We start from the raw sequence: 24102 nt of genomic DNA on the forward strand, positions 1-24102 counted from the left end.
AAAAGGGTCTGTGTGTTTTCTTCTCGCTTAATAAAAATATTTATGTGGACAGAAAATGCATCTGGAGTGTGCCGCTGCCACCAGTTAATTTCTGAAATTGCAAGAGGATGCCTAGAAACTAAATGCTTTGACTTACAAGCTTTGTCTCCTTATTCCTTTATCTTACAGACAGTGTTGTTCAGTGGCTAGTGCCAAGTAAGGAATCCCAGGTTGAAAGGTCCACTAGAATAACTAACTTGGGTCAGTCACACTCTTTCTCCCCTCTGAGTTGCTGTAAGGATAAAATGGGGGGGGGGAGAGAGAGAGAGGGAGACCCAGACTGTTACCTTGAGCTCCTCAGAGGAAGTGAGGTGGGGGAGGACACAGAAATAAAGAACTAAGAAATACCGTACTTTTCTGTGTATAAGACTAGGGGTTGTTTTACTTAAAAATAATGTTAAAAGGGGGGTAGTCTTATACACAGGGGCAATCTCCCCCCATTATCTTAATTTTGAGTCCCCCAAAACAGGATGCGTCTTATACACGGGGGCGTGTTATACATGGAAAAATATGGTACCTTACAAGCTGATCCGTGACAAAAGGTAAACTGCCTTTAGGGATGCTGCTTTGTTCCAAGCAGAATGTCCCTGTGCACACTTTAGGATGGGGGAATCTACAGCCCTCCAGATGTTGCTGGGCTACAGCTCTCTGTATCCCTGAGCACTAGCCCTGCTGACAGGGGCTGAGAGGCGTTGGGAGTCCAACAGCTTCTGGAGGACCACAGGCTCCCCATCACTCCATCATTCCTGAAAGGCGGACAAGTTTTCCAGGCGAAAAGGTGCATAGGAATTCCTACCGTTGTCTACTTTGTAGTGAGTCACTGCCAGAGAGCAAAAGGCCGGCAACGCTACTCGGCACATGCTCAGAGGCCCTTTTACCATTCATAACACCCCAGTGGCGTAGCATGGGGGTGCAGGGGGGGGCCTGGCCGCACCGGGCGCAACATCTGGGGGTTAGGGGGCACAAATCCACGGGTTAGGGGGTGCAAATTACTTGCCTTGCCCCGGGTGCTGACAACCCACGCTACGCCACTGTAACACCCTGCACACCCCAGATGTTCTGGCATTTCGGGCGCCGAGGAGGGTTGCGCCTGCCCTACCTGCCTGCCTGCCTTCCTCCCCGCGGTTTTCTCCTCGCTCGCCCCCCAGTCCGGCAGGGGACGACGGCGGGGGTTACCTGGGGATGAAGCCGGCCTCGTCCCCGAGCCGCTGCTCGAACTCCCGCCAAGCCTGGCTCGGCTCCATCGCCGCCGCCTGGCTCAAGACGTCGCGGGCATCTGGCAGCCCCGGCTCGTCCGCCCCGTCCTCGCTCGCCTCCTGCGCGCTGTCCCGCCGTCGCTGCTGCTGCTGCCGCCTCCGGCGCTGCGTGGCGCCGCGGAAGCCGCGGGCGAACTCGGCGAAGGTGATGGCGCCGTCGCGGTCGCTGTCGAGGCGCTGGAAGATGGCCTCGGCCTCGGCCGGCCGGACCCGCAGCTCGGCGCACAGCGCGCCGAAGTCGTCGCGCTCGATCCGGCCCGAGCCGTTCACGTCGCAGGCCACGAAGAGCGAGCGGAGCCAGGACGCGTCGTCCAGGGGCGCCTGCTCTCCGCCGGGGGAGCCCATCGGGCACCCGGAGGCTGGATCCGGCTGGGAACGGCGATCGCAAGCGGGACGAGCAGCACCCGCCACCGAGCCCAGCCACCCTGCCCGCGCCCAGGCGCCGCGGGGGCCGGGTCCCTTCGGCGCCGCCCCTTCGGCGCTCCACCCCCTCGGCCAAGAAAGTTTCTTCCGAGAGCCCAGCGCCATTCGGCGCGCCCGCCCCGTCCCGCCCGCGCCCACCTGGAGCGCCGCGTTTGGCCGTGGAGAGGCGGCCGCGCCGTCGACGCCTCCCAAGAGCAGCGCAGGGCGCGCCCGGGGCTATTCCGTCGGAGCGCACGCCTCCGACTCTCTCTTTTCCTTTTCGTCTCGATTTTAGGACTAGCCAAGGGTGCAGAGCGCACTGCGGGGACTAGACGCCAAGGCGTGGATTTCAGGGTTTGCTGAAACCGCTTAATCCGGACTAGGCAGCCTGCGGCCCCCAGTCAGTGGCTATAGATGACGGGAGTTGTAGTCCGTAGGGAATATAAGAAGGAGCCCGCCTAAGAGCACATCCACGGTTGGCCTCTTAAAGCACCGGCTACCTCCTTCCCCTTAGCCAGGGGTCAGCAAACTTTTTCAGCAGGGGGCCGGTCCACTGTCCCTAAGACCTTGTGGGGGGCCGGACTATATTTTGGAGGAAAAAATGAACGAGTTCCTATGCCCCACAAATCACCCAGAGATGCATTTGAAATAAAAGCACACATTCTACTCATGTAAAAACACGCTGATTCCCGGACCATCTGCGGGCTGCATTGAGAAGGTGATTGGGCCGGATCCAGCCCCCAGGCCTTAGGCTGCCTACCCATGCTCTTAGCTGAAAGTACCGGGAGTTAAACGTGGGACCTTGAGCTTTATCGCTGAGCAATGGTCTTCTAACACTCCAGCTTAATTTATAAGGATTCTCTCCGAAACTTTTCTTGCCCAGGGAGGTTTTTCTGCCTAAGTAGAGATGGTTTCTTTGAGAATCTCTTTATCTTGGCCAAAAATCACTTACCTGTTTACTGCTTCCTATAAAGCCACCCGTGGAAAACCCCTTCAATGGCGCAAATACACAATGGGCGTTATTCCTCTTGCATCCCTGAGGCTGCCGTTCTGCGCTCACTTACCCAGGAGTAAGTCCAACTGCATATGAGACTCGCTGCCAGATAAACTCCCATAGGGTTGTGCTGTAAGTTATTTCAGTTGCTCATCTAAGGCAGCAGACATGTTTTTGCTTGCAGCAATCCTAAGCAAGTTGAACTTACTTCTGAGTAAAGACATTTAGGATTATATTGCAAGTGAGGCTTGCTCATACCTAAATAAGCATACATAGGACTGCAGCCTACTCAGGCTTCTTCTACTTAAAATCACTTGCTCAGAACTAAGTCCCATTAAACATACTGGGAGTGTGCTAAAATTGCATGGAATTTTCACCATGAGGCATCTTTTCCATGGAGACATTCTTTTCCCTCCCTTATCTCACTTGCATTTCAGCATTTTGTATTTGTTAAGAGACAGTTTCCTTATAGATATGTATGTGGAGAGTCTATCTAAATAGGTTTATGTGAAATAGAATTATCTTCTTATAAAAAAAGCACCTGTGGTCCTGCTGCTGCTACTGGACTACAACTCCCATAATTCCTGACTGGGTGCTGCTGCTGGGAGTTTCTGCGTACACCATACATTTAAAGCACATTACCTCCCCCAAGAATCCAGGGCACTGTAGTTTACCCCCTCCAGAGCTACAGTTCCCAGCACCCTTAACGAACTACAGTTCCCAGGATTCTTTGGGGGAAGTCATGTGTTTTAAAATGGAGTTCATGCATCCTGGGGGCGAAAAATGCATGGAAGGCTACAAGCAAAATGCTCAAGGAGCTGCCTTTTAATTCTGTGCCTGACCATTGGTCTAACTAGCCACAGTTTGTAAGTTCTCATATATATTTCCTTGTGCTCCTGTAGTCTTGAAATCTTTTAGTTGCCTTGGTCAAAAACTTGGTCAAAGGACCTAGTAGACCTTTCCATGTGCTGTGCCACTAAACTTTGATCTTGTATGGATTACTGCTGAATATAAGGGAAAAACTGAAAGGAAACCAATCTCTTTTCCTTAATATAAGGGGTCCTTTCGAAGAGTAACAACAAGTCTAGACTTTACAAGTGTGTGGCTTCTAAACATTAAACACACTGACCTTTCTGCTTGCAGAACAGTGTTCTCAAAATAGATTACCTGAGAACCAGAGAAAGGAAATGGCATAGAGTTGCAACACTGGTTTTGCAAGATTGGGATTCGCTAAGAAAGGGCTCTCTTGCTGAACAGGTTTCTTTGCTCAAACTACAGTTAACAGATATCACTTAGATTGTATTGCCTACATATATCACAAGGACAGAAACAGACTAGCTGTCTGTTGAAACAGAAAGTGTGCCAATGTATTTTCTGGAATATGAGTCCTTAATCAAAATAGATTCAAAATTGACTATTATCTTCACATGCTGCTGCTGCTCCCTGTGACTTTGGTTTCTATTCACCTATAGAACAGTTGTGATTTTTTTGCTTCAAGGAACAGGCAAAATAATGGTTTTAAACATGCAGGCTTACATTAACACTAGATGGGCTGGTGAGGGCAGCTGTGCATGCCCTCTACGAAAGAGTCTTGGATTCAAAAATGGAACTTGAGAGATATGGGGAGGTGCGTTCAATAGCTAGATGAACAGCCCCCCAACCACTCAGGCCAACATACTGCATGTCCAGCACTGGCAAAATGCAGGATTGTGAGGTGGTGTGCTGACCCACAGGGCAGTCTTAAGCATATCCGGCGCCGTTTCCCAGTTTTTTAGGGAGGACAGCACCACCGGCGGGGCTGGAGGAGGCAGGCAGCCACTGGAGTGTGGCTCCTCCGGCAGGGAAGAGGCGGAGGCTGGACTTTGTGCCGCGGTGGCCATGGCAGAGAGGATCTGGGCATGGCACTGCTTCATGGAGGAGGCGGGCAAGGGCGGTGAGCTGATACCGGGAGGTGCCACGTTCATCCTCTGCCTCTTCCCTGGCACCCTCCAGAACTTGGCGCCCTGGTGCACCGCACCACTACCCTCTATGGGTAAGACGCCCCTGGTGACACATCTTTTGGCACACTCCAACCAAGTTTCAGGAATGGGCTGAAAGAGGGCTACAAACGGGTTGAATACATCCTGTCCCAACCATTCAAGCCCTTGGCTCTCTTCTTAAGATCAAATATGACGTCATTGAGCACTGTCACAGGGATGTAACCTATAAAATGGATGGCACTGGTTGTATTTATTCAGGCTGCCAATTTCCACCTATGAAGGCTTGGCACCACCCAGCCTATTCAAGCAACTGGCATAAAAGCCACCCAACAAAAGATGATTTATTTTTATGAGCAGTAAGAGTGGGCGTTGGGAGACGCAGCTCTCAGCACGAAAAGAGAAAACAAAGCTTTGTTCCAATATGTCTTATACATTTGGGGGGAGGGAGGAGGACAAGAGATAGCAGTTTGAATACAACCCCAATTTAAATTAAATGTTAAAAATGTGTCAGATTTGGTCTCTAGTCTACATAGTGCCCTCTTTGAATTCAATGACTGAGTAATTCTGGTAGGTAGATGTTATAAGAATTTTTAGGTCTTATAAATATATAATAAATGTTCATAAATGTACCATGCAAACACATATATAAACCACATGTCTGAAACCCATAAGGTAAAAGGACCCCTGACCATTAGGTCCAGTCGTGACCGAATCTGGGGTTGCGGCGCTCATCTCGCTTTATTGGCCGAGGGAGCCGGCATACAGCTTCCGGGTCATGTGGCCAGCATGACTAAGCCACTTCTGGCAAACCAGAGCAGCACACGGAAACGCCGTTTACCTTCCCGCCGGAGCGGTACCTATTTATCTACTTGCACTTTGACGTGCTTTTGAACTGCTAGGTTGGCAGGAGCAGGGACCGCGCCACCCGCGTCCCTTCTGAAACCCATAGGAAAAGTCCTAATGCCATTTTGACTCTTTCAGTCACCTCAAATATTTCTCTACAAGGTCGAAGGAAATGCAGAAACCTCCCCATTGTCTCTGTCCTCACAAATCCTGCCTTAAGGGCACATTTAAGGTGTGAATAGGGTGAGCCTGTGACCTGGCTCAGGAATTAAGTATTATCATTACAAAAGAATGGCCAAACCCTCCAGGTAATCCAGTCAAGTGACCATTAACAGGTAATCTGGCAGACAGGGTAAAAACAATGCACTCAGATTTCTGTTGTAGACCGCCTTTTCTGTGATGTAGGTATGTTGTATCTGGGGGGTGGTCTTGGGCTACACCCCTTCTGTGATGTATGTATGATGTTTCGGGGTGGTGGTCTTGGCCTCCAGGGTGGGCAATTTAAAATGTCTATATAAGGGCAGGCACATCTTTGTTCTGGGTCCTCTTCTCTCCTGCGTGTGGGGTACCACCCTGCTGTAACAGTTAATAAAGATCAGGCTTACTAGCTGCTTTGCTTCTCAATATTCTCTGGTTGGTCTCTATTATTTTCTCCTACCGATAGAGAACCTACAAAAGGACTCTATATGGGCTCTTGGGTACCCCATAAGGGAAAAGAAGCAGTTTAATTACTTATAGATATCAAACCAACCATTCATTGAGGTAAGACGTTTTTCTACCCTATTCCACTGTAAAATAAAATTCCAGTTTCAAAACTCAACTAGCTTTAGAACATAAACGCAGTGCTTTTTTCTGGGGGGACGCATACCCCTAAACATTTTGTGAATCTTTGTACTTTTGTCCATTTGCTGTATTTATTTTTCCAATTTGAACTATAAAATGGTGATTTCCTTGAGTCAAAATGAGAGTACCCCTAAACATTTTTTTAAAGAAAAAAAGCGCTGCCTAAAAGTATAATGAAGCTTTCAGAAGTCTCTCAGAGTGTTTCATGTAGGCAATCATGGCACCAATTTTGTGATGGCAAATAAGACAGGTAACCATTAGCGCACTTCCTATGGACTCATTGCCATTTTTACTCCATATTTACTATATTTAGGCACCCCAGTGCTCAGCATTAGAATTTCCAAGTGCAGGATGATTCTAGCACCAGTTTTGTGAGGTTGGAAATTATGATCAGTAAGCCCAGTCCAGGAAAAGTCGATAAATAAATAAATAACTCTTAACATATATATTAAAGTTCTTATTTTATCCTCTCTTGCCTCACTCATTGCAATCATCAGGACTTAAATGGGGTCCACTACTTGTGATTCACAATTCAAAAATATGTGTGTTTAGCTATATTCACCATGTTTTCCTGCACACATCTTAAGCACATACAAAAAAGTAGATCCACTTCAGGTCCTTAGCTGAGTTTTACCTACATAACTGGATTGTCCTGTTTATGTATTTATTTATGTATGTATTTAAAATTGCCAACAAAGGTCCGTATAGTTAAAGCCATAGTTAAAGCTATGGTTTTCCGAGGAGTGAAGTATGGAAGTGAGAGCTGGACCATCAAGAAGGCTGATCGCCGAAGAATTGATACTTTTGAATTATGGTGCTGGAGGAGACTCTTGAGAGTCCCATGGACTGCAAGAAGATCAAACCTCTCCCTTCTGAAGGAAATCAGCCCTGAGTGCTCACTGGAAGGACAGATCCTGAAGCTGGGGCTCCAGTACTTTGGCCACCTCATGAGAAGAGAAGACTCCCTGGAAAAGACCCCGATGCTGGGAAAGATGGAGGGCACAAGGAGAAGGGGGCGACAGAGGACGAGATGGTTGGACAGTGTTCTTGAAACTACCAACATGAATTTGACGAAACTGCGGGAGGCAGTGGAAGGCAGGAGTGTCTGGCGTGCTCTGGTCCATGGGGTCACAAAGAGTCAGACGTGACTAAACGACTAAACAACAACAACAATTTAAAATAGTTCTATCACACTTTTCTTTGCTCAGAAAGAAATGCAGCTAACCTGAAAATCATTATTTATTTATTTTTTGAAAAATTAACCAGGGTAAGTCAGAGGGGTGTGTGTAAATTATAATAGAATAGAATAGAATAGAATTAATATAACATAATATAATATAATATAATAATAAATATAATAGAATTAATAATATAATATAATAATATAATATAAAAAAATCTGAGTGCATCAACAGAGAAAGCCTTTTCCTTTGTTGGAGCCAAGTGTTGGTTTGGAAGAAAGTAGGACCTCTGTAGTATGTGGTAGGCTCATATGTGTCTAGATAGCTTTTCCATTCCTCATATTTCTTCTATACATACTTTTAAATAAAGAATAAAATATGAATTAAGTCAAACACTTTAAGCACAATTTATGTTTATTGTTTATTGTACTTTTTCAAATTATGTTAAACTGTATCTCTTGCAACAGCCTTGTGCTCCTTATTTCACAGATATTGAAGATACAGTAGCAGCAGAGATAGTATCTGGATTAAAGCTAAGTTAGAGGTAGATTCTATACCTTGCCCAAGTATAAATTTGTACAAATCTTCTTAATAAAACTCTGAGCAGGAAGAACTAATATAATATCTCTTTGCTGAATCAAAATTGTTTTTTGTGAAGTTCCTCATTCAGATGACAATTTAGTAGCTGTCAGGTCATGCAGCACTTCAACGTTTTTATTGATTCTTTTAATGGAGTCCAGATCAGGCACAAAGTGGCAACCATATAAATGAAGTATCTTCAGTCTGGGGGGAAAAAACAACATTTGTAGATAGTTCATTAATTTATTTTACTAGTCATCTGGCAGCCACAGAATAAGTCCCTGAAAATATGTTGCTTCCTTTTAAAAAACGCCAGAGGGCCGTTCCTGTAAGATGCTCTGCAGATAGCAGGATGAACGTGAATTACGTGCGCCACTGAAGCCTCTACCAAGTAGCTGTTGACTTTCTGGGAGTTTATAGAGTTTTATCATCTGTTAATGGGGTTGTCTTAGTTGGGGTGGTGACAGAACGAGTAGACACAGGCTTTTCATGCCAAAGGTCCAGGTTCAGTCCTCAGCATCTCTAGGTATAGCTGAAAAAGACCCATGAAAAACTGTGGCCGGTCAGTGTACCTGTCCTTTCTCCAACCTGATGCCCTCTAGATGCTTTGTACTACAACTCCCATCATCCCTGATCCATAGCTTGTCAACTTACAGATTTGAAAATAAGGGACCAGCAGCCAAAATAAGGGATTTTGCTTAGCTTATACAGAAATACAGCACTGATGGAGCCATGCTGCTTTTGCTGCGACTGACTGTGTTTTGCAGGGAGTTGGACTAGATGATTCTAAGGGTCTACAACTCCAACCAAAGAAGAGCGGCAGACAAAACTGATGAACGACGTCGAGATGGCAAAGCTTACAGGCAGAATTAGAAACCAGGAAGAGGACCTCTTTAATAAAGAATGGGGAAAGTTTATAATTTAGTTGAAAAGCTATTGTAAAGTGTTACATACATTGGTAGGATTGACAGAAAACTTGTAGTAAAAATTTGAACTATGGATGGACAAATGATTTATAAAAATAGAGTTATGAAAGGGATGCAGAGAGGTGCACTGGTTGGAGGGTATGCTAAGCAGCACGTCGGGGCTGCCGTCGTCCTGGTGCGAGGAGTTCCATCAGCCCCTCCCCGTCCAAGGGGGGGCGAGGGAGAGAGACTCTCGCCCACGAGCCCGGCATGAGGCAGTTGCGGCGCCACAGCGGCCGCTGAAGTGCTGCCCTTCTGAGTCCCTCCCCATCTCCTCCTTCAGGCCGCCTCCTCAGCCGCCGCTGCAGCCTCCGGCTTCCCCTGGCAGCGCAGCGGAAGTCTCGCAAGAGAGGGGCTGCCTGCCCACCTGCCACCACCTGTCTCCTCATGACGCGCCCCTGAGGGGGAAAAGGGAGAGACTGAGACGTGGCAGCTCGTGCACGTGCTCTCTCTCTCGGCAGAGGACCCCGAGCCACTGCTTCCCTCCCAAGCCGGGCGAGCATGAAATTTAAGGGACATCATCAATAAGGGACAGCAGTGGGACACGGTGCTGGGATAAGGGAGTTTCCCGCCAAATAAGGGACGGTTGACAGCTATGCCCTGATCACTGGCTACACTGGCTGGAGCTGATGGAGGTTGTACCCTATAACATCTAGAGAGCATGATCTGATTTGATATAAGGCAGCATTCTATGTTCTTAACAGCTAGGCATATTTTCCTGCTGGACTAGGATTCTTCCTTCACTGGGTAATAACTGACAAGAGCTGTGAGAGACGGCAGAGACACAGTTTGAAGCCAGTTTGGCAGTTATGAATTTGGAAAGAGAAAACTAAAGGGAAGCAGAGGGAAAGAGGCAAGCTCTCTTTCTTCCCTAACAACATAAATGTTTAAAAGGTGCTTCCTACTTCACAGAGAGAGCCCACTATCTCTGGAGAAACAAATGTGCTAACTCCTTGCAAATCCAGTGACAGGAGCCTGAACTATTCCTGCTTGAAGGCTGCCAGCACTTTTTGGAATTCTCAAGCTATCACCTTGAGAGATGTCAAACTCTATCCACACAAAAACTAAAATTTGATTGTCATTCTTGTTGCCAGGTCTCCTTCTGTACTAACAGCTCTTCTTCCGCTGGTAAAAAAAAAACTTACTTGAAGCACTGCAAAAAGTAAGAGGTGTATTTCTTCAACTGTATAATATCAAAACCACCTACATTGTCCTGATCCCCAGCCAGCCAGCAAATAGCCGAACAGCAGCAACAAGTGAAAAATAAAAAGGCAGGATAGCATTACAGTATCTCTAAAGAATTTGTTAAATGAGGAAATGTTTAATGGAGGTTTCACCATTCATTTACCTCAAAGGAGACTAAGGTTACTCACACTACAAAATAAAACAAACAATAAAGGTCTGGAATGCAAATTGCTCTGGAATGCAATATGACACCACACTCACTGCCTTTAATCTTAACTACAGGGCATTAAAATCTGCACACACACACATGAATTCTTCCTAATGCAGGTTTGAATAAACTGAACATTGTTTTGGATCCTTGCCTCTCCCACAGCAACTTCACATTCCTTTGAATGCATGAAATGGGCCCCTACGTATGGCCATACACAGCCTGGGAAGTCCAGTTGTATGGGGTTCCTGCTTACATGAACATCAAGGGGCACAAAGCCCTAGGGGTGGATTACATCTCCACCGCCTGCTCATACTGTCACTGAAAATGACAGCTAAAGATGGATCAAAAGATCATCAAATCTACCATTCTGTTTCTGACAGCAATTTCTGGCGACCAGTGGGGCATGAATCTGATAGCACTACTGCTGCCCCACATCAACTGGTATTCATTCTGCCTCTGCATAAGGAGGCTCCATTTAGCCATTATGGCAAACAAATGGAACCTATAATAAGACAGGGCAATGGTTTTCTGCTCCAGTCAAGCCATGCCCTCCTCCAGGATACTCCATCCTACTCTCCAAATACTGAAACCTTTCCTCGTAATTTAGTTCCATCAGGGTCCTATTGTTGATCCCTTTACTATTAAGTCAATGAAATCACCAATACCTGGATTGTATTAGAGGAAGTCACACTCACCTTTTGCAATTTTTGCATAATTTCACAACTGCATCCAGGGAGATATTCTTGCAGAAACTCAGCTTCACACATTCCAAAGTCCTGAAGCAGAAGCTAGCCAACAGGGAAACCCTGAAGCCCATAAACAAGACACAAGCTACAAGTTAAGTTCTGCTTTTGAAGTAAGATTTGAAAAGCAATTTTGCTCTATGAAGTTACTTCTCAGATTAAGTACACCTATTCCTGATAGACACAGCACTAGGTGAAAAGCTATTTCATGCTTTAAAGACCAGCTACTTATTTGCAAGATGATTCAGACATTTTGGGGGTATATGTATTCTACAGGATGTGATGCATTTGCACTCCTTAAATCAGCAATGAAGGGCTTTGCTGTAGGAGAAGCCACATTTCACATTTTCTTAACTTTGTTTCATGCTTCTCCATAAAGTATTTATTTTGTCGTTCACTTCTGAAGGTCACATACAAGAGGTTAGCTTCCACACCAGGGTTACCAACCTTTATGGACCAGTTGGTATATTTTGAATTCTGGGAGAGTGTTGTGGGTGCCAGTCACAAAAGAGTGACTGGCATGGGGGACAAGGCATAACACAGAATTAGAGAGCATAGTCATTGCTGCTTCTACCACCTCAAGAACCTCATGTTTATCATAGAAAGTCAGTTATATCCTGCTGGTGTTGATTGTAGACATACAGCTGTTAAAGTCACAAATGCTCTGCTTTCCCTAATGCCAATCCTAAACCAAAAGCTCAGCTGTCCTCCTGTGCCCAGTTTCCAGGGACTATTCCCCATTAAACCTAAGGAGATTTATTTCTGAAGTAAACATGCATACCATTGTACCGTAACTTACAGTGACTTCTTAAGGAGTGCAGGGACATCATTTCATGTACAGTAGGAGATATCCCTGAGTCTTGTTGCAAAGTTTTCACATTTTGCACTTTGGGGAAAGTCATCTTTTAACATCCATCCACCCATACTTACTGTGTACTAGTATTTGCAAAAAAACACCAAAAACTTCCAAAGAGTACCTGATCTCAGTCAAAACCACCACAGGAAAAGTACATCCTGGTTGCCAGGAAAAAGGGAAGGGAAATCATGGAGATTCCAAGGTCTGCTAAAAAAATAAGATGGAAGCAGGGAAAGCATACTAATGGGGAACAGAAAATAGAAGCTCTTATGACCCCAGAGATTTCTACTGTCTGGTATCCAAACAACTCACTTAGCTCTGACTCCACTCATTTGCTTAAAAACACTGACAGATGGGAACAGCCAGACTAGCTCATTTTACCTAAGTTGCTTAGAAATTGTTTAGAAGGGCACCTGCACATTTCACCTCATAGCTTTCTTTCCAGGAGGGCTAGTTTAGAGTCGGAGAGCCTAGCCTAGAGGCCCCAGTGAAGGCCTTCATGGCACCCAGAGGATTAAATGTCCAAAACATTCATTAACCATCAGCTTCAATATACGTACTTAACAAGGATTCAGCTTGGGTGGGGAGAGGGGGTTATTGGTGTATTTTTGTTCTTTTTTATTATGCATTTTGTGTGGTTTTGTATCCTGAGATTTACAGATGAGATTTAATAAATTAATAAAAATAATAATATTCAAGTATTTCAGAGCCTGTTGCTAACAAGATACTGATCTGCTTGCAGCCAGTGGGAGTGGAGGGCAATGCAATCAAGAAAGTCCATCAATATTATTACAGCAATTTAGCTGAATGTGCTGCAGTCTGAATAACTGCAAGGAGGACATGTTCCAGTGCTGTGACATTTAAATCCACTTAGTTCATGGAAGAAAAATAGCTATATGAGAATCAGCTGGAAACATTTCTGAAAATAATGGAATCAAAAAGTTAAACAGAGCAGACCAATCAGATGAAGCCCGGATAGTCCAGCAGTGCTAGACTGCATCTAGAGAACATAACACACTTACAATTATATAGCTGTTGCCATAGCTACCTATGAAACAGTCTTAATGCTCTGCAAATCAGAATAGGAAATTGAAGGGTTCGGGGAAAAGCTCTTAGGTTATTTTGTCTACTCTCCACTCGGGATCTTAATTAGCAGATCCTCAGCTTCTGGGGGTGAAAATCCAGTCATGATGTAAAGGGAGATTACAAATTGCGCCTACTGGTAACAACTGGAGCTTAGTAGCCGCTGATGCACACCAGGTTACTTTAGCAACCACAAAAACCACTCTCCTTTTTAAATGTAGATAATAAACTAATCAGAAATAGTCTTTATGCTCTACAACAGCCATATATATGATAGCCTGTGTCAGTAGCACAAGGTACGTAGCCTGAAAGGGAGATAGGGAAACTCCAAATTTTACCTGAAAATAAATCGGTTCAAACCACAAATCTGGAGCTGAACTGTCCCACCCTGCCTCATTCCCCAGGCAGGCTGCAGAAACATAGGTGTCAGGAGGGCAGCTCCACCATACCATTTCTGGCTGCTACTGTTTGAAGGTCAGATTACATTTTTATTGCATATTTCCTTGAACACGTCACTTGCAAAATGTCCTCAAACACCCTACCCTCTTTTGCTGGTTGCAGTGGAACTTAAATCAAGGAAAGAAAGCTTCCGGCATCTCCCCGCCAAAGCTTGAACTCCAATGTCAGTGACCTCTTTACAGCTACTAACATCCAGGTACCTGCAGCAATTTTTAAAAAAAGAAAGAAAAAACCAGCATCCATATATAGCCATCAGCTGATTATGTAGATCAGAGGTAAGTGTTTAAAGTAGTTACGGCAGCTCCATTTAGTACATGGTTGGTTTTTATGATCCAACCTTGTAGCAGACTAAACTAGCAAGTACGCACATAAGGATGGGTGCACCTTACCGATTGTGTCATGACATTGTGTCAGGGCAGTTCCTGACAATATTTATAAGTGGTTATAGAGGAATAACTTGAGCTTCCCCTTGTAACACTTCCCAGGTAACATGGGAAGCAAGAATTTGCACAGATGTGCACAGATCTCACACATTTCACCAAAGAGGAGATTCACAAGTTCATGTTTCCTGTGTCACCACTTGTAACACTGAAAATTATTTTTATAGTATGAAACTCTCATTTCTTGCAAAAAGGAAATGGGGAAAAAGAGAAAGTTAAATTAAAGTACATTTGTTTCATTTGTGGTCATTGAACAAGCAAATCTCCAAACTTGGCTTTTGATTCTCTGGTCTGCAGTATTAATTTAAATAATTTCATATCGCAAGGTAAAATTATAAGGCTGTAATAAAACACTCTGCTGTAAAGCATCTTGTAAATAACCCATAATGATTTTAGAAAAGCTTTCTACTTTATCTCTGCCACATGGTATGTTGGACAACTAATTAACCAATTAGGAGATGATGCATAAATTAATTATGATGGTGTGTTTTCAGTCCAAATAAATATATTGAATGAGTTATCAAATAAGAGCACTGTATAAAATAAAACAATGAACTATGAGTACAAGCCAGTTTTATCTACCCTTCAAACTTATCAACATGAACTCATGAAATTAAAGGCAATCTAAGAATACAACTGGTCGTCAGCCAGGAAAAAGCCAATCTTTCAAGGATTAAGTGGTAATAATGCTGACAAAATTCCATGCTGCTCAAATAACTGACTAACTCTGTCTGTTTTAGAAACAAGATAAATGGTTCCTTAAAAAGTCATTCTACACACACCAATCACCGTCTTTGGGCTTTCCAAAGACTGCCATTATTGGGGAATCACTTTTCACCAAAGTCAGTTGAGGAATGGGCTTTGTTATCATATGCTCCATCCCAATCTCTCTCACAAATTTCCCTTGTTAGGCCCCAGCTGCACTATATGTTTAAAGCTGTATCATGGGACATTAAATAATGCTGGGAACTCTAACTGCAGTGCAGATTTCACTCTCAAGTAGCACTCCAACTTGAACACTATAATGAGATTTCCTTTTCAAAAGCTAGCATTTAGAATCTAAGATGCCCTGAACTACTTTTTAAAATCATTAATAATTTTATATTGCCATGCATTTCCAAGTGCCATGTAATGAGGTACCAAACGTGCAGTGTTTTGTTTGGCTACTACAAAATTGCATGCTTCTCTGTAAAATGAATATTTTTATTTTACGATTGCGTTTTGAGCGTATATGGCATCCACCACAAACACTGAATCATGCCATGCTCCTGTAAGCCGGAACACCACATCACCTAAAGGGTTAAAAATGACAGTGTGGTTGAAAACACCTGAGAACAATAATGATGCCGCCAGGGCAGGACTTTGCAGGAGAGGTCTGGTGCCCCAGTCAGCAAATTGAGAAGGAGGACCCCCAAACGCAGCAGGGCAGACTTACCACATTTAAAAAAGAAGTGAAGTAGGATCCAGTATTATTAAAGGATTCTTCATTAGACTATTAAATCTGGTGTGTTGGTGGCCTGTAAGACCTTTAAGTCCAGAGTTGAAAGATTGCTCGTGCCATTGAATAACAAATGCATTTACAATAATTAGTCTCCAAACATACCTGATTGCTGGTAAGCCAACGCTGATTTCTAAAAGGCTTCTATCAGTTACTTGGGAGCATGAATTGAGAACCAAACTTTCCAGTTTAGGACATTTCTTCACAATTAAATGTACAACACAATCCCTCACCTGCAGCCCAACAGGAGAGAGAAAAGGGAAAGACAACTCTTCATCCTTATTGCCACTGACATGCAGGCCTCTCTATTGCAGTTTCGACCAATTGAAAAGGAAGGAATGCATCAATATATAACAGTCACAGGCCAGCAGACTGGCCAGTTGGCTATGCTAGTTGTGACAGTCTTATCAATCACCGCAGTCCTACGCAAAACAAGAGGCACTTTTCCTGAGTCGCTTCAAGATTTGTTCTGCTGTGAAATAAAAACCACCTACTCAAAAAACGTACTCGCATAAGATGGCAAAATAGCAGCTGTTAAAAAAACAAACACTGAGAATGCACAGTCATATGGCAATAAACTTTTATATAGCTCACTGCTGTTTTTCTCCTCCGCAGTTCTGACACAATCACAGGCAACATGAAATATATATATCAACATGACTTTTGCATCGTAGTAATAATTATAATAAACCACCACATCTATCTTCCCTCTGTAGTTGCTTCAACAGACGGAGTCCTCATGCTGAAATACTTCATCCGTCAGCAGGCAAGTTAAATGCAATTAGCCTAATTTGCACTCCATGCGCATGAACATGGTTGATGCTATATCACAGTTGGACAATATGCTGTATTTAATAATAAATCAGCGTTGTGCTGGAATTAACTCAACTTGTGGTGGCAAACTTTGATTTAAACCATTCACAGTTTGACACAAGCAAATTTCAGTCACTGCTGAATATAGTTACAAGCATAATTCCAATTAAAACTGTTATATCCTATTTGTGGCCCCCCCTTTTTTTTTAACTCACCCTCTGGTTTAGAAGTCTCTGCCCACCTTGCCATACCATTTTCTAACCTAACTTCAAAACACTGAAAACTAGAACTTTTTGAAAAGTGCTAAGTGGGATTTCAGATTTCCAGTAAAATCTTGTAACCTGTACATGTGAGCCTTGAATTCATGAATACCTGTGATTCATATCTTTCTTTTGCCCACACTCAGCACATACATAACAATTTATTCCACACAAATGAAGATAGGGGAACAAGGGGGGGGGGACTACCTGCTTACCATATTGAGCCCCGTAAGGTTAACACTAGTTAGCTTTTTCATAGAGCTTATGACTTTGGCCAAGCACTCCTCAGTAATCTTGTGAATTCTGCCAACGTTCAGCACCTCTAGATCTGGACACTTCACAGCCACGGATCTCAAGCATTTGTCAGTAAGAGAATGGCATCCAAGTATTTCCAGCTTCTTAAGGCTAGAAAAGAAAAGATAGAGAGAAGTAACATGGTTTTCTAATATTATCAGTTCAATGATCATTAAAACCACCACTGTTTCATAAACTTGTCCAGAAAGTTTATATATTTTAAAAAATAAGGAGGCATATGGGTATCATAACTGTATTGATTCCACAACTCCAATATGAAACAGCTTAAGGAAGTAGATGATAAAACTACTAATGAAATTGTATCTCAAATGCTCTAAATAGGTTCATTTGTGCAATTTCACAAATTGGAAGTGGTATAAAAAGAATAACCCTATGTTCACACCAAAATCAGCAACACCAACTATTACTTTTTTGATGCCATAAAAGTATGAGGCATCTTATGCTATTAAATATACAATATAGAAGGCTTATGTTATATGTTTAGTATATTTTTCCTCCATTTATTATTAGTAAAAACTATGGTTATAATTACACTTCCAGAATATGGGGGGGGGGAGAAGAAATTTAAACAGAATATCTGAAGAATTGCAATTACAAAATGTCTGTGAAATTAAATACAATACTGAATTCTATTTTAAAAGGAATTAACCAAGATGAAAAAGGAGGGAGGGGGAGAATCTGTGTCATAACCCTTTTAATAACAGAATAAATCTTAACCAGCCTCACCAACCAGACCTCAAAACCAAGTAAAACTGCAATATATTTTCATTAACCCCAAATCCTTGCTAAAGTCAATAAATGGCTGCCCATTTGATTAACGTGATCAAGATTTGAAGCAGCTTAGAATGTTAACTGGTGGCAGACCCAAGTATTGGGGTACAGATTGACTGCGTTATTTCAATACCACAAAAATACTCTGCAAAGATTAAACTTCAAAGGGGAGACATTTCAGAACGTTAGGGTGGGATGGAATGACGTGCAATGATGTAAAGGGTGTGTTTGGTTTAAACAGGAAAAATATATATTTGCTTCCAACTAAAAACAGCAGGTTGGCAGGTAAATGTTAGCATAAATAGAGGGAAGGAGGTGAGGGCTAAATCGGGGTGTGGACAACTAGCTTAGGCACCTAGGCAGCAAGAGTTATGAGATGGCACAACAGGATCAGGAGGTTCCAGGGACTGGGTGAAAGCCCAGGCAAGTGCCCAAAGATGCCCAAAGCCCAGGCAAGTGCCCAAAGATAGCCAATGCCAGCCCTGCTCAAGGACACGGTTAGTGGGAAAGCCACCTTTACCCTTTAACTATGCCAATGGTTCCCAAACTGTGATCCACAAGCTTCACTCAGGTGGCCCACAGCATGTCTGTGAAGAATGACAGGAGTTGCCACTGTGAATCATGGGTGTGGTGGCTGCTCCATTGCTCAAGGAACTTGGCAGCCCACCCACAAGGTGAGCAGGATGGCGTAGAAGTGAAAGGAGGAGGGGGGAATCAACTGGAAAGGAGAAGAGGGGAGTAGGAGCACGAAAAACAGAGCAAGAGGAAGGGAATAAAGAAAAACAAATAAAAGAAGCAATAAAAACACAATTGAAACATACAGCATCTTAGAGCAATTGCTACAGCGGGTGGACAAGTCATCAAGTGGTCTGCCAAGGCCCTCAGCAGATGTCAAGTGGTCCATGAGGGAAAAAGTCTGGGAACCACTGGATTTATTGAACCAAGTGTGGGAAATGACTGTACATTATAGTCATGTGGCTTAGTATCCAAGTTCTGATGTTACAACGTAAACATTTTGGTCAAAGCAAGAGCAGGGAGGCAAACAGAAATATTATATCTTTTAACCAAGGGACTCTGAATGAACTCTGGTTTTGTTAATTTGTAAAAAGGCACAACAGTTCATAGTTCATTACTTGAAGGGAGCATCACTTCAGGACTAAAATTAGGAGGCAGCAATAAATGAAAATCTAAGCTGCAAACTGTAGCTTCAAAACTTCAGATCTCACAACTTTCTGTGGTTGTGGCCTGTCCCCATATCAGTAAACATATCTGATCAGTGAAAGCTCAGCTGGGCATTTTCCCTCCAGACTTTTGCACTTCAGTGAATATGTGAATTTGCAGTAGAAAACTGGTCAAGGCAGTCCAAATTTCAGGTTTTGTTCTTCCAACCCACAGGTCAGAATTTCCTCTGGTAAAAATGATCTTGATGTGGGTGAAGACATATAACATGGAAGATAACTAACACTATCTTCATGAAATTCCAATTATAACATGCTTTGGTAACTTGGACCTTTATCAACAAGAATACTGACTAACAGAGCAATCAGCTTCATATTTACTTAGAAGTCTCACCATTTTCAATAAGGTTCGCACCTTAATGAATATTACAACTGTGACACCTTTTTCCCCAAACTGAGGCATCCCAATAACTGGACCAACACAGAGACAATAATTTTTCACAAGGAAGATTTTCACCATAATTCATTGACTTGTCAAACACCATTATATAGAAAATCCTGAAAATCTCCTCATTTGAAGCTAGAGTCAGGCAGCATGGTATACGCTGGGCAGAACTGAGACAGTTAAGCTCCCTAACAGTAAATAGCTTGTGTGACATATTTGTTACGTATGCAGCGCCATGAACTTCAGAACAGATATATTAAATCATGGAGCACATGGGGAAAACTGCATCCTATTCAACATCCTACAAAGTGCCAATGACAGCTTTTCTCTCTGGTTGAATAACAACTTTGGGAGGGGGCCATTTCTACCAAAATGCACAGGTAAAGGACTAACCCACCCCTTCCAACACATCATAGTTCTAATTCTGAGTAGTTGCTGTTTATTTACTTTAAAAACCAGATACATAAAATGCATTCACACTTTTTACATATTGTCTAGCTTGGCCCTCAGGTGACAGACTGTGGGTTCTGTTAAAAGTGGTAGATTAATGTGAGAACATGTGCAGTTAAGCAATTCTGATATGCTGAAATAACGCTTCCAGATGGGGCTTAATTTGCAAACTGAAATACTGCAAGTGATTGGTTGTCAACAGAGTTTTTTAAAAATATTTTTATTAGATTTACCTCAGAGAGGTTAAATCCAGATTAAATGGGTGGGGGGAGAATACAGCCTGACATTTTGATGCCAACAACACTGTGTGGCTACTTTTTAAAAAAAAAATGTATCTGTGGGAGATCCTGCAATAAAAAACTTCCTGGAAGGGCCCAAAGTATGAACCAGCTTTTCACCAGAGAGAAATCCATGTAGGCTATACCCACAAAGGAAGTTAAAAATATTTTTCATAAAGTGAAAACCTAAGGAAACTCTGAGAAAACAATAAGGAAAACAAATGTGCGACAGCAAATCAGGCAGGCGACATTCTGATTTATTTATCAGTAGCTCCTGGCTGTGTTGCTCCTGCCATGTCTTAAGCTGCTCTGTTATATTTTCCTGCATTATCGCAGATGTCTTCGCAGTCATACTTGTACTCTGTGCTGAAACACAAATTCATCGTATGCTTTTATTGCACTCAGCTGGAGTATTCCATATCATTAAAGTGCATCTGCCATGTGTAAACACATCAGCAAGAAGAATCATTGCACTATGCCATGCTCTGAAATTTTGCAATAAAAAGAACAGTCAAATTATGATGGGGAAAGAAGCCCTTGTTGAAATCAGTCATCGTATGAGAGCATCTTTTTAACAATCAAGGCAAGGAGCCAATACTGATTAAGCCACTTAAAATAAGGTATTTTGTGTCTTGTTCTGTTCTAATTTTACAGCCCTGACAATCAAAAAGTAAGTTCTCAGCAGATTATATTTATGTAAATCTGACGCTGGAGATATCAAGGAAAACTCATTTTGGCTCTATGTCATTTCACATAGCTGCTGGTGCCATGTTAGGTCTGAAGTCAGGTGCTACAGTATTAGAAGGGAACAGTGTCTTCCCTAACATTGGGCCCTGGGGTTCTGGTTGCCTGACCCTATGACTACTGGCACAATGTCTTAAATGGCAAAGTCAGTGCTGTTTTTCTAGAAAAAGAGGTGCCGGAACTCACCATGAACACCTACCTCGTTCTCTTATAGTGGAAATGGTGCCCACCTGAGAGGTGCTGGAACTGAGTTCCAGTGAGTTCCTGCTGGGGGAAGCCCTGTGCAAAGTAATGGTTGAACAGAGGCAAAACTAGGCTTCATTTTACATAGGTCAAAGACCTCCCTTACACATTTGTGTACACACATACACAGGCTGGGTGCCTTAATGGCACCGCTCTGGAGGCTTTACCCTGGGCAAAAAACCTGGCTAGTCCCGTTCCCGTCGCTACAGCTTGAACTAGACATAACATATTCAAAACATCTCTACATTTAATGTGAATTTTTAAAATGAATATAGTAGCTGCTGGGGGGGGGGGTTATAATTATCAAGATTGTAGCAGGCATTGATGGAGCATTTAATCTTTCCCTCCCCTGCTGTGGTCCTGATGAAAACCACTCTTCTAGAGCTGCTATTTGCATTGGGTTGAAAGCTCCCATTCCTCAGTTTTGAAATACCTTCTTCTTTAATTTAAAAAGATAAACCTCCCGTATTTTGTTTTGTTGTTGTCTTTGCTATCAGTTGCAATGAGTAGGTTTTTAAAAATAGGAACTGGTACTCACAGGGGGGGGGGGGGAATACAATTATTTAAGCATAAATTATCCAAAGTGGAAAAAAGAGCCAGCATTCTGAAAATATTGAAGGAATTAGAGCAAATCAATACAGATTAGACAGAGAAGTACAAAAAGCAATTCCCAGACAGTCCTGTCCAGAGTCTCAAATAAACAGCCTGGAACATCAAGTCCAAAGGCTTCAACAACAAAAGAACCTCTTGAATTCAGATACGTCATACATATTAAGCAGAATGAACCACCTAAGTAGAATGACCCATCTAAATTAAGATGCCTCTTAATGGAAAGAAATGGGGTTTTTGTTTTTTATAATGCAGAAGTATATGTGGGCATGATCTCATACAACAAATAATTGGAGCAGCCAGATCTTTACAGACTGTGTATAATGATGGTTTTGTTTCTAACCACTATGAAAAAACTACTATGTACCTAAGTTATAATGAAAGACAAACAAGCTAGAATTACGTGGAGGAGGAGGAATGGGCCCACAACTCATATTTCTTTATTTATGCACATATATACAACAGCCTAATAGTCCAGCCTTGTCATGTCTTATCTTCCAGATTTCACGGTATAGGATGGGTTATTTCTTATTGATTTGTTACTGAACCTGCTGGGAGTTGCACCTTCATGCAAATACTAAATGTTTCTATTTTTGGATGCCATAGACGATAACATAAATCCTGTAATCCATGGACCCAATTACATATGCAGGACTCCCAAGTAACTGGAAACAGAATTCTCCCACCGTGACTTTGCCAACATGATTTTGAAGAACACCTGAATAGGGCTCATATGATGACAAACATAGGCGTAGGTATGATTTGAAGGCCAGAGGTTAATACAAAGGGAAATATTTATTGCACATTCTCTTTAAAGTTCCAAGACAGCACTGGGTGAGGCATAAAGTAAAAGGGATTGTAAGAAAATTACAGAATATAGATCCTGACTGGCTTAAAACTGGCAAAATGAACAGAGGTTGAAGAGAGAAAGAAATATGCAAAGCTTTGACAGACGGTGGCTACCATCTGTTAACAATGGTTTTGCATTGTATTCATTTCCCATGATATTACATGCCTTTTAATAAGTTTATTGTCTTCATTTGTCTTGTTAGTGAGGCATCTAATTATAAGCCTGCATTTTTATCAAAGCTTATATATTTCAATCAAGGCTTGTATTTTAAAATGAGCTTAAATAGGATTTTCAAATGTTTCATGCCAGGCAGAAAACCTTGGCCATTCTTCTAAGACAACGGGCCCCCCTTGATTTATAGCAGGAAAAACAATTCTCAAAGTCGTAAAAGAGGAAATTACAGACTGAGAGCAAGGACACTGATCCTGCATGTTACAGAAGATAAAAAAGGCTGAGAAAACACAATTAGGAATGGGCAAATAGTAAAATGATACCTTCGGCCTCTCGTTAAACCTTGAGCTAAATTTTCAAAAGCCAGGAGCAAATGGGGGAAAACATCTAGCTGACAGAAAAAAGAGAGCATTTTTAGGAAATCTTCTAAAGCTGTTTCTTTCTTAAACTGAGAGAGTTAAAAAGGGCAATAAATGTTGGGAAAGGCAACTGGCTTGGCTGGAGAAGAAGAAGCTTCTTCCTATTTTATTTTGAGGCTGGAAAGGAGGGTGAAAGGGGGAGGTGTAAACTGAAGAGGCTTCTCTTTAAAAGCTGTTTTTTACTGAGTTCCTTTTTACTTTACAAAGGTTTTATTCTTTTAAAAGGCTACCTATGATAATGTATGAAATATATTAGCTTAAATATATTGGCTTAAATGTAATTATGCAAAGGATTTAAGAAATGCTAGATTCATAGAGTCATATTGCAATAGGAGACCAGAGGGGCAAATGAGCCTAGCCCCCCTTGCCAGACAGGAGACGCCATCGAACACTTCTGATATATAGTTGTCAGGCATTTGTTTAAAAGACCCTCAAATGAAGGAGATCTTTCAATGATGATTAACTCAAGATCCTTGAAGATAAAAATTTAAGATTAACCATTTGTTTTAGAAGGCAATAGGGCAAGGAGGGCAAGAGGTGAACTGGTAATTAAGATTCCATGTAAGATATATTATTACTTATTTGTCATTTATATATAGCTCTTTGTCTCCCTTATAAGGATAGAAGGAAATGGGTGTATCTATTGTGATTGGTTCTAGCAAACAGCCAATAGGAATTCCAACCAGGCTGATTGGACAGAGGCAGCCACAGGAGGAGCAAAGGGGGCTGGATTAAGGGAATATAAGTGCTGGCCAGAATGGCAGGAGGGCAGGCCAGAGCTTGGTAACCATATACCACTGAGCCTCTCATTTATTTGTCTGACAAATAAATTAATATTTTAATTTCTCTATTGCTGCATTGAATATTTCATTCCAGCTAAGCGTTAACCACAAGCAGAGGTGCTACATTAGCACACCTTGGATAAAATGCATCCTGGGGTAAAATTAATTTTAAAGCATTAACCACTAAACTTTTTGTTGCCCTGGGCAGGCACCTGCTG

At 42.6% G+C, this 24102-nt stretch overlaps 2 protein-coding genes across 4 annotated transcripts in view; both read right to left on the minus strand.

Moving 5' to 3' along the window:
* The window catches only part of RASEF (RAS and EF-hand domain containing), a 36045-nt gene extending 34331 nt beyond the window's left edge, over positions 1-1714 (minus strand). For both annotated transcript variants that reach the window (XM_081930557.1, XM_081930556.1), the window contains exon 1: positions 1216-1714. In XM_081930557.1, coding sequence (XP_081786683.1) covers positions 1216-1640 — 425 coding nt within the window. In that variant the 5' untranslated portion in view covers positions 1641-1714. The remainder of the gene's footprint in view (positions 1-1215) is intronic.
* Positions 1715-7814: 6100 nt separating this feature from the next.
* The window catches only part of LOC309380486 (uncharacterized protein), a 48929-nt gene continuing 32641 nt past the window's right edge, over positions 7815-24102 (minus strand). The window contains exons 11-15 of one of the 2 annotated variants that reach the window (XM_081930425.1): positions 16845-17034; positions 15662-15789; positions 13702-13818; positions 11173-11283; positions 7815-8320 (exon numbers count right to left, since the gene is read on the minus strand). In XM_081930425.1, the coding sequence (XP_081786551.1) occupies positions 8200-8320; positions 11173-11283; positions 13702-13818; positions 15662-15789; positions 16845-17034 (667 nt within the window). In that variant the 3' untranslated portion in view covers positions 7815-8199. Of the gene's footprint in view, positions 8321-10173; positions 10235-11172; positions 11284-13701; positions 13819-15661; positions 15790-16844; positions 17035-24102 lie in introns of those variants that run through there. The other variant, XM_081930426.1, reaches the window with a different exon arrangement.

This window comes from Podarcis melisellensis (assembly GCF_964234715.1).
Source record: "Podarcis melisellensis genome assembly, chromosome: 11".
NCBI lineage: Eukaryota > Metazoa > Chordata > Lepidosauria > Squamata > Lacertidae > Podarcis > Podarcis melisellensis.